The 14,448-nt window shown below is 37.1% G+C and overlaps 2 protein-coding genes across 2 annotated transcripts in view; one reads left to right on the top strand and one right to left on the bottom strand.

The window, feature by feature from the left end:
• The window catches only part of LOC144633775 (uncharacterized), a 145,107-nt gene that overhangs the window by 130,645 nt on the left and 14 nt on the right, over positions 1-14,448 (top strand). The gene's annotated exons all lie outside the window — the stretch shown is intronic.
• LOC144633772 (protein kinase C delta type-like) lies at positions 421-14,438 on the bottom strand. Its single transcript, XM_078492639.1, has 17 exons — positions 14,168-14,438; positions 13,199-13,241; positions 11,844-11,948; positions 10,735-10,839; positions 10,145-10,222; positions 8,844-8,897; positions 7,834-7,923; positions 7,248-7,360; positions 6,748-6,901; positions 5,808-5,902; positions 5,262-5,324; positions 4,588-4,732; positions 3,876-3,956; positions 3,645-3,749; positions 3,288-3,335; positions 830-967; positions 421-561 (listed from the first exon to the last, which is right to left on the bottom strand). The coding sequence occupies exons 1-17, from the start codon at positions 14,356-14,358 to the stop codon at positions 556-558; spliced, it is 1,614 nt and encodes a 537-aa protein (XP_078348765.1). The 5' UTR covers positions 14,359-14,438; the 3' UTR covers positions 421-555.

A 14,448-nucleotide genomic window follows, 5' to 3' on the forward strand; every position in this document is an offset into this window, starting at 1 on the left:
GCATGAGAGCGCACGAGAGTCGATGAGAGTTCATGAGAGTTCCATGCCAAACGAGAGTGAGAGTTTGAACTCTCATCAACTCTCATCCTCGTTTGGCCCGGGTTTTACAACACCGCCTGAAGGGGGTTATAGAGACAGTAAAATGAACAACAAATACAACGTAATGATGACATGAGTTAGACGCGATTCTTTTATTGAATCGAATATATAAATCATTTATACACAGACATGCAAACACACACACAATCGTCAACAGATAAACGGAGAGAAACACGCAAACACGAGGGGCCTGAAGGTGTAACTGGGACTTGGATTTTAGAAATTTTCATTGCATGGGAAAATGGGACTGGGGTTTGGTAACAGGAAAATTTAGGGAAACAATAGCCTGGGAAATGGGGGAAACATTCATGGGATTTGGGCAAAATATGGCTGGGAAAATGGGAATTATACCCCTTCAGGACCCTCCATGCATCGACATAAAGAAAGAGAGACAAACATATACAGCGAGACAGATAAACGGGCCAACAAAAGGCCATCAGCTGGAATAGTGGCTGATTATCTCTACGAATAAAGAAAGAAAACCTTCAATCAGTCAATTAAACATATGCGCTTTGGGGTTAAAGAGCGCTTAAAATATACTTGTATGTGGGCCGTATGTGACAGAATGGCTTATTAAACCAAGGAGTACTTAATCAACCATAATAAACTCATTGAAACACTTTTAACTGCTTTTAAATGGCTACCTTTATGTTGGAATATTATGCTTATCATCATCATCATCATCATCATCATCATCATCAAAAGAACACTCGATCATTTAAATACTTACCCTTGGCGTCCAGGGCGGCTCGAGCTTTCCTGCTTCGAGTAACATCCAATTAATTTGCCCGAAGAAGCTGTGTTCTCTAATCAAGGGTTTGCAACCATCTCGGTATCCTATCCTTTCTACCGGATTTCTTTCAAGGAGCTAGAAATAATAAACCAAGATAAATACACTGCTATTTCATGAAACGTAGGTAACGTATAACATGAAAGCAACATTCATTAATCGTCGAGAATGTTATGGGGAGACTCTTAACAATCAATTTGTTGTTAAGGAAGGTTTGCTGTCATAGTTTGGAAACCAGACCTCAAAGGGATACTATTTTTACATAAGTTTGTTCCACTGAAGAGTCACGTAACCGAAACAGAAAAAAACCTAAAACTCAAACGTTGTATAAATTTGAAAATCAAAATCAGCGCCGATCGATAAAGAATGTCCAAATGTTTATGTGAAATACTGTTTTACTGAAAATTCGCATCTTTATGAAAGTAATGGCGTATTAAACACTCGTATGACAGCCTCTTTGAGTAGCATTTCTTTTTTTCTTTCTTTCATATGAACGGTAATTGCGTACGTCAGATTATAAAGATCTCTACCGAGGTCTTTCCTCCGAGTTTTTTAACTAAAAATTTAAATATATTTATCAAAGCAGATGTCCCCCCCCCAGCATTCCCCCCAAATACAATTCACCATTAAGCGTTACAAAACACTTTAAAATCGCTTGCCACAAAAACCGGTCTTCAGTAATCCCTTGAACTTATTAAAATAAGTTCCCTTTTCTGCTGACAAGTGACTTGTGTTAAAAGCGGGTTAAGGGGGACTAGCAGCTCCCACTTTTAAACAGGAATGACGGTCAACTTCGTCTTGATTCACATTCTTTAATAATCACTACACTCAGGCGTAGAACCTTTTCTGACAATGATGTTCTCAATTCTCTGATGTGTAAAGCAGCTCGCTCTCTTTTAAAGTGGCCAGATTTCTAGCTGTCAATCTTTGTCAAAACGCCAAATTTGATGTATCTTAGCTTACGTAATGACTTGCGCAGTTAGTATTCGTTGTAGTACGACTGCGCGTTTCAGGTATTAGCATAAAAACCTTCGATCTAATTGCGATGTCGAAGACGCTTTTCTGTCCAAAATTTCGTTACTAGCCGAACGTGAACTGGCCAAAGTAAAACAGCGCGAGCAATATAAAAATTACAAACATTGTTTTTCTACAACAAAAACAGTTACAATTTGTACAGTTGTACAGTTAGAGCTAAAAATAGTTTTCTTCGTGTACAAAGTTTAACAACAACTTTTCCACTAAACTTGAAGAAGAAGGGGCGTGTTATTCGGTAACTACAGCCCGACCCCTTTCCATAAATGAATACTAAGTTGTTTACGAGTTCAGAGCAGCCGTTTGTACAAGCCGAATTTAAAAGAATATTTGCGTACATGGTTGTTCAAACAAGGATGTACAAAAAGATGAATAAACATTGTACAATAGTTAAAAAGGTTCTTTGTCCTTACAAAACGTGGAAAAATAAGGTCAAGGTTTCCTGCTAGAAAAATATCACCGAATACAAGTGTATAAAACAACTTAAGGTCAGAAACAAGTTATTCCAGGAAAGAATCCGTGGTTGACCAATTTAAGGTCAAAAAGGTCAAGATCTATTTAATCATAAATAAGCAAACAAGTATGTCTTTGTTCTTAAACGATGGTCGATAGTGTAGGTTACCTAGGAATGAGTAAATATTATGAATTTACTTTGTCATCCAATAGCCAAACAAAAACTGTTTTCCGGCAAGTATCTCACAAGAAACCTTGACTCTTGCTACAAAAACACACACTAGATAAGAAAGATAACTTCAACTAAAATTACACTCAATTCAATCATTCTCAAAAATCAGTATATAATTGATAACGTAGTCAAAGATGAAATAAGTGTTTGATGATAAAAATAACTCCACAAAAGGTGTCAAAAGAAATTAATTTATTACGTGAAAATTTAGAATTCGTAACACAAAACAACCGTTCAAAAACCTCGACTTTTTATGGTTTAACACTTGAGGTTTGGGGGTGGAGGGTGTGGTGCTGGTGGGCTTAGGAGACTCTTCTCTTAGAGAGCCTTTACTTTTTTTGTAGTATTGCGGGTCTTTCCACGAGGACAAGGAAGAATTTTTTCTACATGAAGAGGGACAGCTTTTAACAACTTTTGTGGTTGCCACACATAAGTTTTCTAAATTTCCCGACTTTTCCCAAATAAATTTTAAATGTCAGAAATAGTAGCAGCCTTCAGCCTTCCAGCCTTCCAAGAAAAAAAAAACATATCGCTGCGGAGATCACATTGACCTGAAATGTTTCTCCCAGCCATCAACGTGATCAATTGTATGAAATCCGCCGTGTCATATTCCAGTTTTCCCTGACTTTTCTTCAAAATGTTAATATTCCTGACTATCTGACTCAAAATAAATTCCCTGACCTTAAAGAATTTTAGCATTCCCTGAACTGTATCTGACCTGTGGCAATCCTGTATTTCGAACAATAGCGTACGTTAAGCCTGGTTTTCACTAGCGACGCAAGCACAAGCGCAAGCACAGGGATAACAGCTCTTATTTTACCGTAAAAACGGCTTCGACGCAAGCAAAAGCACAAGCGCATTGTATTTTGATGCTTGTGCTTGTGCAAGGCACAAGCACAAGGGTAAAAATTTGTCCTTTTTGCGTGCTTGCGCCTGTGCTTGTACTTGCGCTTGTGCTTGTACTTGCGCTTGCGCTTGCGTCGCTAGTGAAAACCAGACTTAAATAAACAGGACAAACTCTGGACAGCGTCTACCCACCTGCATTAGTAAATCCCTTGCAAAGCGAGACATCTGTGGGAACAATAACTTTTCGTGGCATATTGCCTCGTAGAGGTCTGGCAAGTCGCTGTAGGTAAACGGCTTCTGTACATAAAAAAAAAAAAACAGCAAAACATATAATGGAGGTAAAATTAAATGGCTTGCGGCTGCTGACGTAACAGAGTGGTGTTTGCTTAGAGACCTTAGAAAAACTCAATTTTTGCAACAAACCTTAAAGGTGATCATTATAAACACCATTACACACAGTGACCACCAATCGCAACTTGAATCATATGGTTGCTCCAGAATTACCTGGAAAAAAAGATTACATGGTTTTCCTTTAGTAGTATCATCGATTGACCAAAGTGGTTTTGGGGAACGACTTAAAAAACTATGTAGTTGTGTAAATAATTAATAGAAACTTGAATATTCAAAACAAACGTTCTACTTGGATAAACCTTCATGACTAAAAATAAAAAAAACGTTACTCTGGTTAAAAATTGTATGAACTGTTCGTAAAATTTCCGTAAAAAGTCCCAACGTTTCGGCTAAAACTTAAGCCTCCATCAGGCGAAAGTGATAAGTGAATTTATAAAAAGCACGTTCTTATATAATATACAAATCGAAAGCTAGTTATGTCTGTCTCTAAAGGCTAACTTTAGAAATTCGTGAGGTAAATGCATGCCATCATCGCGGTTTAGCAGATTCTTGCAAGTATTATTTTCCCAAGCCTTCAAAATAGTCTTTTGCGCCAATTTGTGCTTGTACGTAGGATCTTTGACGATTCCCAAGAGATGGTGTGGCCAGAATGCAAGCAATGTTCCGCTAAAGCTGACTTGTGTGAGTGTTTATTTTCTTTCAGGTTGACTTAATGTCGTAGAAAAAAGGGATAATACATAAAAAGGGATAATACATAATTTTTCAACGTTTCAGGACAGCATACCTCAGGGGCGGTATAAAGTGGCGTCCCTGTTATTCCTTCCTCTTGAATTTTTGTACCCGCCCACATTTCATCAACACAGAGTCCAAAGTCGGCAATTTTGACATGTCCGTCTCCGCCCATTAAAACATTTTCCAGTTTTAAATCCCTGTCATGTGTAACAAATTAAGAAAGAAAAACAATAAAAACACCTAGTATAACACCTTTCTAAAAAGGTTTTACGTAACATGGTCCCGTGTCACACTGCAAACATGCGATAAACTGTAACATCCATTGTTTAGCAACCCAAACCACACCGTTTTAAGGAGGCTCGATGTTGTTTTTTAAGCCCTAGGGTGGTTGTTTTGAAAATGAAAATTATCAAGGAATCCAATCTTCGATTTTTGCCAAATTACACCATAATGATCAAATATGATCAAAGTTTAATTTTGTATTGGCCGCTTAGTCACAGAGGTTACCATAGCAACGATTGTCGTTTTCTTTTCTTCAGCCATTATAACTTCCGTAGGAATAAAAAATGTGTGTCTTTTTTCCCCACGATCAAAGCTTCTTCGTCGATAAGCTTTAGGCGACCTTAAAGACGAAAATGTAGCAAGTCTTTCTCTTAGAAAAACAAAACGACTAAAGATAACCGTCTTTGTTCGTAAATCTATAAATTCCGAAGGCTTTGATCTTACCTATGGACGATTCCATTTGCATGGAGAAACTCTAAACCACAAATTACTTCTGCGGTATAAAATCTAAAACAACAAAAACAATAAAACGTGCAGTGTTAAGGCTAAACTATAATCCTTCCTTGTTGTAGAAATATTTAATATTTTAAGCAGTTTTAAACAAGGAGTTAGAAATGTTGGGCATGACACTCTAACGGCAAACTGCACACGTCTGGTTTTTGTCGATTCCGTTTACTTATCCTCGAAATGTTAAACAAATCCACTAAAATAAAATAAAATAAATTCAGTTGATTACATTAAACGTTAAATTAGCCACTATCACGTGTAAACAGCAGAAAAAAAAGCGAGTTAAGATTTTTAACGGTCGCGGAAAAAGCAACGTAATGCTTTATTTCTTCATTGTAAAGCTTTCTGCTCGTATTGCGGACCCACGATACAGATAAAATTTTTCTCTACATACTCATTGTATGCCTATATTTTTGAGACAATATTGATAAAATTATTGATGGGCCTATCAGTCCCAGATATATTATTTTAATTTTATCTCACCTTGTTCTAGCCTCGCTAAAGCGTCCTTTGTTGCGCCTTAAAACTCTGTGGAGGTCTCCTCCCCTCATGTATTTCAGCACAAAAAATAGGTGATCCTGTTGTGGGAGAAGGTTGTAAGAGGTCAAGTATTACTATTATTTTTACTAAACAGTAACGTTATAAATTCTTTTAAAAAGTTTAAGACGTGAAAACCTTCCCATTCACAGCTTATCAAGATGCAACAATCGTATCTTATTATGTTTCCCCGCTTTTTATCGCCACCCTATCATGTCTTGAACGACTGGCAAAGCTGTAACATGTTAGATAAAAGTTGCTACAAGGTGGCATTTTGTCTGAAAAAGTTCAGTTTAAATTGTTTGCTTCCTTACAAATAATCCATTAGCAATCGAGTCGCCCCTTTTTAACTCGGAGAAGAGTTGTAGTGAGCGAAGTGAATTTCACACCTCCCCTCCTTCACTCGTTAAACATTTATAGGAACGCAATGCGTGCAAGTCTTTGAAGGCCTTCAGAGATTTAGAACTGTTCTCCGATTACCTACATTTTTAGTTAAATAACATAATATTAACTTGCTTAATTTATTACCAGCCGAAATATTGTATTAATGTCAGACAAAAACTTTATTTTTCTAATGGTATTACTATTTTGCCTAACCAGTATAGAACAAAAAGGAAAAATAAAAAGAAAGAAAACAATTTGCAACGGATGGGAACTCTATCTCTTGCCCTTTCGGCCTGCACTCGATTAACAGCTAGATAACAATCAAACTAAGTGAAGTGAACTGAAGTGTGGAAAGTTAAACATCATTTGTTTTAAGCAAATCTTTATTTGTCAGTTTGTTGTTTTCGGTGCTTGTTTCATAATAAATTTTCCGTGTTTAGCCAGTTTATAGCCACTTTGATTTGTTTTTGAAGTGGGCCATAGCTGATTGGTTTTTACATACCTCATGAATGAACTCTCCACAAAGCTTTGTAATAAAGTTGTTGCATTTGTAACATCCCAGCGCGAGAACCTTTCGCTCAATTTCATAACTTTCTGATTCAAAATCTTTTATTTCTTTAACGGCGTACTCTTGTTTTTGAACGATATAAACAAACCTAAACAAAGGACAAGAAAAAATAAATACTTAACTGTAGGTTGTTTATTTCTCTTTTGTGGCGCATCCAATGCACAAACTAGTAGCTAGCTTTCTGAACAATGTTCAATAAATAAACCTCTTCAGGCGACTATTATATTGGAGGATAATGCTCAAGGCTGATAGATTGTTCGAAAAACGAACTGTGAAAACAGTGAAATTTCTCCAATCTACCAGCAAGCCAAAAAAGGGTTTATTTATTTTACAACCCTAATAAGGACATTTAATTTCGGTTCAGCCTTTGCCGAAAAATTACAGACGTTCTTATAAAAAAAGAAGTGTATTGATTTCCATATGGATTGTTTTACCTTCCAAAAGCTCCTTCACCGAGGACCTTTGTTAGAACCAAACCTGACAGGTTGCTCACCCATCCATCATTCCCACGCCGTTCTTCTGATTTTTCTTTTTCCAATTGTCTTACCTGAATATAAAGTACAAGAGTCAAACGAATGAAGGCTTGTCTACAGAGGAAGCGTGTAACTTTTTCAATGCCTCATTATTGAAAATTTAAAGTATTTTAATTTTTTTAATATTGAAATTAATAATAATAATAATAATAATAATAATAATAATAATAATAATAATAATAATAATAATAATAATAATGTAATTTATCCAGGGAGCTCACATCACCAAAGGTGTTATTCAGTGAGGCCCTGCAAAATAATAGTTCAAATTCAAAATTAAGAGATTAAAAAGTAGTTTAAGAACTTAAAAAGTTACAAGATAAAAAATGTATAGTATTAAAGTTCACAATAAAATGCACAGGATAAAAAGGATAAAAAGGAGGGCCACGAGTTTGTTAGCTCTTTTGAGCTATAACCCTCGAAGTTTTATTACTACTGTCAGAGGGTATTACTTTGAATCTTTACGACAACTTTATAACTTTTTTACCTGTGGTTTTTCTTCTTCCTTTTTCTGGCAACTGACATGACTCATTGATACCTTTTCCGCGGAACACGTCGGAGAGTTAATGCTGGAATACTGAAAAAAAAATCGCACAGCTAGGTAACCACGAAAATTCTGCCTGGATGGTAAAGGTGGCATGGCTTAGTAAGCAAGCCTCTAAATGCTATACTCAACTCTAGCGGTGTGAACAACTAAACAAGACGGTTTATAAGATTCTATGTGAATGCGGCAAAGTGTATATAAGGGAAGAGGAAGAACGATGCAAGACAGTATAAAAGAACACGACAGACACCTAAGGCTTGTTCATACACAAACCTCCACAGTTGCGGAGCACCCTGACGAAACGGGGTATCTTCGTATTTGGAAAGAACTTAGGTTTATTGATCGTGACCCTCACTATTACACACGAAGGGTCAAAGGGCTATACTACTATGGCTTCATACTAATAACAACAATAAAGATAGTGGATCCGAAATTCCTGAAGCGTTGATACGCACAATCAAAAAAGCACTACAGCCGATCAGCAAAATAGCGGACCTACGAGGGAATAACATCTAATTAACAATTAGACTACGAGCCCGAGTTTTCTATGAGCGAATAGTCAACTCGGGCTCGTAGTCTAATTGTTTTAGTAGAACCTCTAAAGGATTGCAGTCCAAAAAGTGCTACGCGCGCGCGACTGTTTTCTATCGGCGAAAAGAAAACAGTGAGAGAACCAATCAGATTCACGGATTTCCAATAGAACACAGCTGAGTTTCTACTAATAGCTGGTATAATAATGAGGATCGAAACGCACCAACAGCAGCGAGCCAAATTGCCACAAATAGTGATACGAAAACAGTCGACCTCATCGCCTGACAAATTCTAGTTGTATTGCAGTCGAAACGTCGCGATCAACAACTCAAACGGTTCCATCGTGAGACAAACGAATAAATGCTCATCTTCCCTATTTTTCATCACGGTGAACATTAAACACATATTAAATGACAACTTACATTATTGTTAGACACTTTCTCCGCAGAGCAAGACGATGAGTTGATTTGCGAAACCTGAAAATACCAAACACGACGTATTCAAGTCATTAAAGAGGATCGAGTTAAAGAGGCAGTAGAACGGTTTTCACTTGAGTGTCGAAAGTTAATTGCGTTTGCTTTGGTTTTGCATTGCTACGCTTAGTGATTGGCTTAAAAATCTCGCGCCACTTTCTCAGCCAATCAGGAGTAAAACCAAAACCAATCGTGACTCGCTCGCGCCCGTTTTCCCGCGCTTCGTGCCGGCTACATGTATTCGCTTCGAGCTTTGATTGGTTCACTGGTTTGTCTGTGTCCTTTGTGATTGGCCGGAGTAATTACTTTGGTTTTGGTTTTACGACACTCAATTGAAAACTGCTCTATCACGAGAAGTTTGCTATGTTTTTATGTCAACTATGATTTAATCATGCGGGTGCACTCAGTCATTACTCGGCAATTTCGTTGAATGCATTGAGAAGGGTTTTGAATTTTTTTAAAACACGTTTTACTGAAAAGATAATTTTAAAAATGGTTTTGCAACGAATTTTGGTTTCGCTAAGAATTATTGCCAACAAAACAATTTTCTTCAACGGATATTAAATGCGTTGAAACAAACAAAACATTTGAAGAACAAAAGAAAGGCAGAATTTCATTCTCCAAGGTATGAATAAACGTTTTCAATGGTTGTTAAGCAATTTTCCTTCAAGTTATACTGTCGTTATACTGTCAAACTTGAAAACGTCGCCCGACTTTAAGTTTTAGGCCACTACAATAACTGTCCCATTCGTAAGTAGCAAAACCATATTTTAACAATTTTACATTACAACCAATACCACCTTCATTGCATTTTCAAGTAGCAATGAATTATGGAGAGACTCTCCCTTTTAGGGGCAGAGCAGCTGATAGTGTGCAAGGGGTAAACTTTTGATTTTTTTCGCACTGCCCTCTGCGTCAGTTATATACAAGAAACCATGTGCCATTTTCTTTTACTCTGAAATGAACTTTAAATTTTTGCAACTTTCATACCTCGACAATAGTATCTTCATTTCCCCTGCGCAGTTTTACTGTCAGGTGGTTGTTACTTTAAAATTTTTTATATAATATTTTTATTAGTTTCTTACCTTCGTGTTCTCTGCTCGCGTTTTGATGTTACTTTCATGGCTTCATGAAACCCTCTCGGCTGAACAAGTTGACTCCTGAAAATTATAAAACCGCGCAACTAGGTCACTACACAGCCGGTGGTATCTTTTAAAACTTAATGATAACTTTACATTTGGTAATCTCACCTTTGTGTTCTCTTCTCGCGTTTTGATGTTACTATCATGGCTTCTTGATACCCTCTCGGCTGAATAAGAAGTTGACTCCTAAAAATTATAAAACCGCGCAACTAGGTCACTACACAGCCGGTGGTATCTTTAAAAAACTTCGTATCTGAACACTGTCTTCGCGCTTTTTTGTACAAAACATATAATTACTGGAAACTCTTGCGGCGGAGAACGTAGACAAATAGAAATTAAATGCCATGTCCGCGGAAAACACCGATGAATTTACACTGGAAGTTACGTTGAATTTCGGTACGTATTGTTCTCGCCTCGTCAACAAAATCTCTGTTTGAATTCGAACTTTTATGTGAGCAGGATGCCTGCGAATGGGACGAGGTTCCCGGCTCCAACTGCACCAGTCCCGACTGACAAGATTGGCACTAAGAATTCCAAAACATATTTAAATTATATCGATTCATTTAGTACTAAATAAATCCAACTAATTAAATTACAACTATCTTCTGGTTTTACAAGTCAGAGAGGTATGATATCTCTATTCCATTAAAGTTATACTATAAGTTACGTTAACTTTTGGTACAGTTTTATTTTCTCACCTCGTCAACAAACTCTCTGTCTGAACTTTTGTGTGAGCAGGATGCCGGCGAATGGGAGGAGGATCCCGGCTCCAACTGCACCAGTCCCGACTGACGAGATTGGCACTAAGAATTTCAAAACAGATTTAAATTATAATATATCGATTCATTTAGTACTAATAAAATTTAACTAATTGCGCTCTCTAATTTTCTTTTTCTTCAGATGAGGTAGGATGATGACGCACTTGTTATCCATTGAAGCAAGTTTTTTACATAATGAAGTTTTGCAAACATCATGTGGTATCGTTTGTCCCAGTTGTCTTCTTTTATCAAAAGATAAGTTATATTTGTGCTTATGTCGCTACAAACTTTCTTGTCTGTACATTTCAACAGTATTTCACAGCCGTCAAACGCAAAAATACACGTCACTTCCGGTTTTCACCTGAGCTCACCTGGAAAACGTTATACAAATAGCACGGTGAAAGAAAATGTCTAGCTTACTAACTCAGTGGATATTAAGTATCAATTTCCAATGCATAAGCGGCGTATAAACCTTAACTTTTCAATTTGGAGCAATTTATGTGGGAAGAACTGCGTACGCGCACTTAGTTTGACCGCTGCGTACCTGTACATTCTCTTCGCGCTTTTTTGTACAAAATATATGACTACTAGAAACTCTTGCGGCAGAGAACGTAGAAAAATTTAAGTTGAATGCTAAAACGTTTAGGATTCAAGCATAAATTTATCAACGTTCTCTGCACCTACAGGTCACATTAGATGATTCATTTAACAAAATCAGTTCCACAACATTTATGTTCAGGTTATTTTATTCGGTTCTCATTTTTGTCATTGCTCACAAAACTGGTTGACAACGCGGAGCAGGTCACCAAATCGATTTTTCAATCTTTAAAAGTCCAAACAACACACATACAAGTCACTACAAATGCGGGTTAAAAGGTGGCGCAAGAAAGCCGTGTTGCACGGGGTTAAACCTTGGTACCTTTTGTTAAACAAAAATTTCGGTTCTTTCGCACTTGCCTTATCTTCTGGTTTTACGAGAGGTGTGATATCTCTATGCCATAAGATTTACACTGGAAGTTACGTTCAATTTCGGTACGTATAATTCTCACCTCGTCAACAAACTCTCTGTCTGAACTTTTGTGTGAGCAGGATGCCGGCGAATGGGTCGAGGTTCCCGGCTCCAAATGCGCCCGTCCTAACTGACAAGATTGGCACTAAAAATTTCAAAACAGATTTAAATTATTATATGTTATTCACCAGCCAGGAGGTCCGTATTGGGAAAAACTGTGCCCGAGGTCTTGCCGGCCGAGGGCGGTTCCAAGACCGAGGGCACAGTTTTTCCCAATACGGACCGACCTAGGCTGGTGAATAACATTTTTATTTTTTTTCCTACTTTATTTGTTCTTAAAAGATTGTGTCACAAAATCTTTGTTTGTATACGCGCGCCATTTCAATGTTGAGTTGATCGACAGGTTAGCAAGAGCGTAAAATGTGACTGTTTGTTATTTAGTTCGATAAAATTAATAAATAGTCGCTTCGCTTAAATGAGCCGTATTCACAGAAAGGTTCAGCATATTATATTTACCCTAATGAGATTCAATTAAAGAAATTGAAGTAGTACATATATCATAAATGTAAAATCGAGCCAAAGCATTATCACTGACAAAACTAAACGTCGATTCCGGCTTCCCGATGAATGTTTTGATAAAGAACTCTGTTCGAAGGACATTAAGTTCAAGAATTTCTCTGACTAAAAATACTATCTGACTGAAAGACCGTTTCGGTATAGCTATACACACTTGTATTTAACGATTTAATAAGCTCTGCGTTGATTCCCAGCATGATTTCTTTGTGTTAAACAGTGCGAAAGTGAAACTGAATGAAATGCGTAGTTTGGACGTACGGCACAATATTTCGAGAATTATTTTGGCTGTTTTTAATTAACGAATCTCATTTTCTTGAATGATGGCAACTAGTGTTTTGTTTGGGCAAAAAAGAGGCCGATAAAAAGACAGTTTTTACTCAAAATTGAAGTTTAAAACCGGCGCAGCTTATCGTAATGGCGTGCAAATGATTGCGAAATGCACAAACAACCACAAACTCAACAAACTAGGAAAAACTAGAACTTGATTTTGTCGATAAAGAAATGAATACTCGCCTTTAGAAGAACTTTAGGGACTTTTATAATTCCACTTCTATTCTGTTTTTTCACATTTACAACAGTTGGTGAGCGGCTATTTCGACTTTGCAGAACAAATCTTTCATGTGTTCGTTCGTACAACGCCGCGCTGCAAAATGATTTCGCGCGGAAAGAATTCATCTCGCAACGGATACCGCCCGCTGTGAGCGGGCCGGATTGGAGAATACTGCCCGCTCCCGGAACCAATCAGATCGCATGATTTGTAGAATACCGCCCGCTCACGAGCAAAGAAAAAAATAAAGCATTTTTATTTTACTCACTTACCCTCTCAGTAAATGATAACTTTTCTTTTTCCACTGTATCGTCGCTGTAAAACAACAAGAAAAAGTTGTTCGCTTGTGATTTTTTCTGGCGATCAAATTCGTCTGGACATGCGTATAAAACACCTTTTGCGTCGCTGTCTTAAGAGCAAGCAATGAGCATTACACGAGAAATGAAAGGAAGCGCAAATCAGCGCAAATACTAGTGTTCCCATCTAATTACTTTTCCCGCGCTACGAAATCCGTAGAAAAACGTCACTGTTATATAAAAGATTTTGCAGTTTTTCTAAATGTTATCGAAGTTGCATGGTCACTCAACTTTGTAGTTTTGATGTTCATAATCTATATGCATAGGCAAAAAGTTACTTACAGTATCAAGAAAAATGATCAAAGAATGCAATCTTGGGAAAGTTGATGCACAGAGCGCGCGCGCTATCCCGTGGGTATTAAATTCGTTGCCATGGGTAGGCCTTTCTCGATTATGCTAGTAAAACTGATTTAATCTACTAGAAATTCTCTATAAAGCCCAAAAATAAAATTTTTTTTTAAAATTTTTTTTTAAAAAAATTTTTTTTTTTAAAAAAAAAAAAAAAAAAAAAAAAAAAAAAAAAAAAAAAAAAAAAAAACACAAAAAAAAAAAAAAAAAAAAAAAAAAAAAAAAAACAAAAAAAAAAAAAAAAAAAAAAAAAAAAAAAAAAGCCATGGGCGCGTTCCATCAACAGGACGAGCCGTTCAAAAACGTTTTTTTCCACTTGTGAAAAGCTTGTTTCGCCATGATACGAACGCACCGTTTTATAAACACTTCTAAAAACTTGACAGTTGTTTTCTGCGTGCGAGTAAATTTGCGAGATAAGAAAGTAGAAGAAGTTACAATCGCGCGCGGTTTCTCGCGCGCCTCTGAAGACCATTTCAAAGTAGTTTTTCCCTCATCCGATGAAGAGAAAAATTATATCTTTGTAATGTAAATCCTTACCTTTCGTCGCGACCATTTTTACGAAAATATTGAATAACATTGGTAACACCAATAACTGCTAACCAGCAGGCCACAAGGACCATGTTTATAACTTGTTTCAACTGCGATGACCGCAACTGTAGCCTCACAGCTGAAAACCTGAGTGTGTTCTGAGCAATTATTGGCGCGTCATAATATATGTCGGCGATCATGCGCGCGCGAAAGAATGTCGTCGCTGTAGTCTGTTTTAAGGTACATTTTTCTATATTACGGGCCAGACGTTAACGAGAGTGGCCTAATCA

This window comes from Oculina patagonica, chromosome 12, assembly GCF_052425735.1.
Source record: "Oculina patagonica isolate OP01 chromosome 12, crgOcupat, whole genome shotgun sequence".
Taxonomy (NCBI): Eukaryota; Metazoa; Cnidaria; class Anthozoa; order Scleractinia; family Oculinidae; genus Oculina; species Oculina patagonica.

Coding starts and splice junctions, on each gene's coding strand:
- LOC144633772 (XM_078492639.1), bottom strand. CDS start 14,358: ATGATCGCCGACATATATTATGACGCGCCAATAATTGCTCAGAACACA. Junction 6,902..7,247: donor GGTGAAGGAGCTTTTGGAAG/GTAAAACAATCC, acceptor TCCTTTGTTTAG/GTTTGTTTATATCGTTCAAA. Junction 3,336..3,644: donor CAAGGGATTTACTAATGCAG/GTGGGTAGACGC, acceptor TTCGAAATACAG/GATTGCCACAGGTCAGATAC.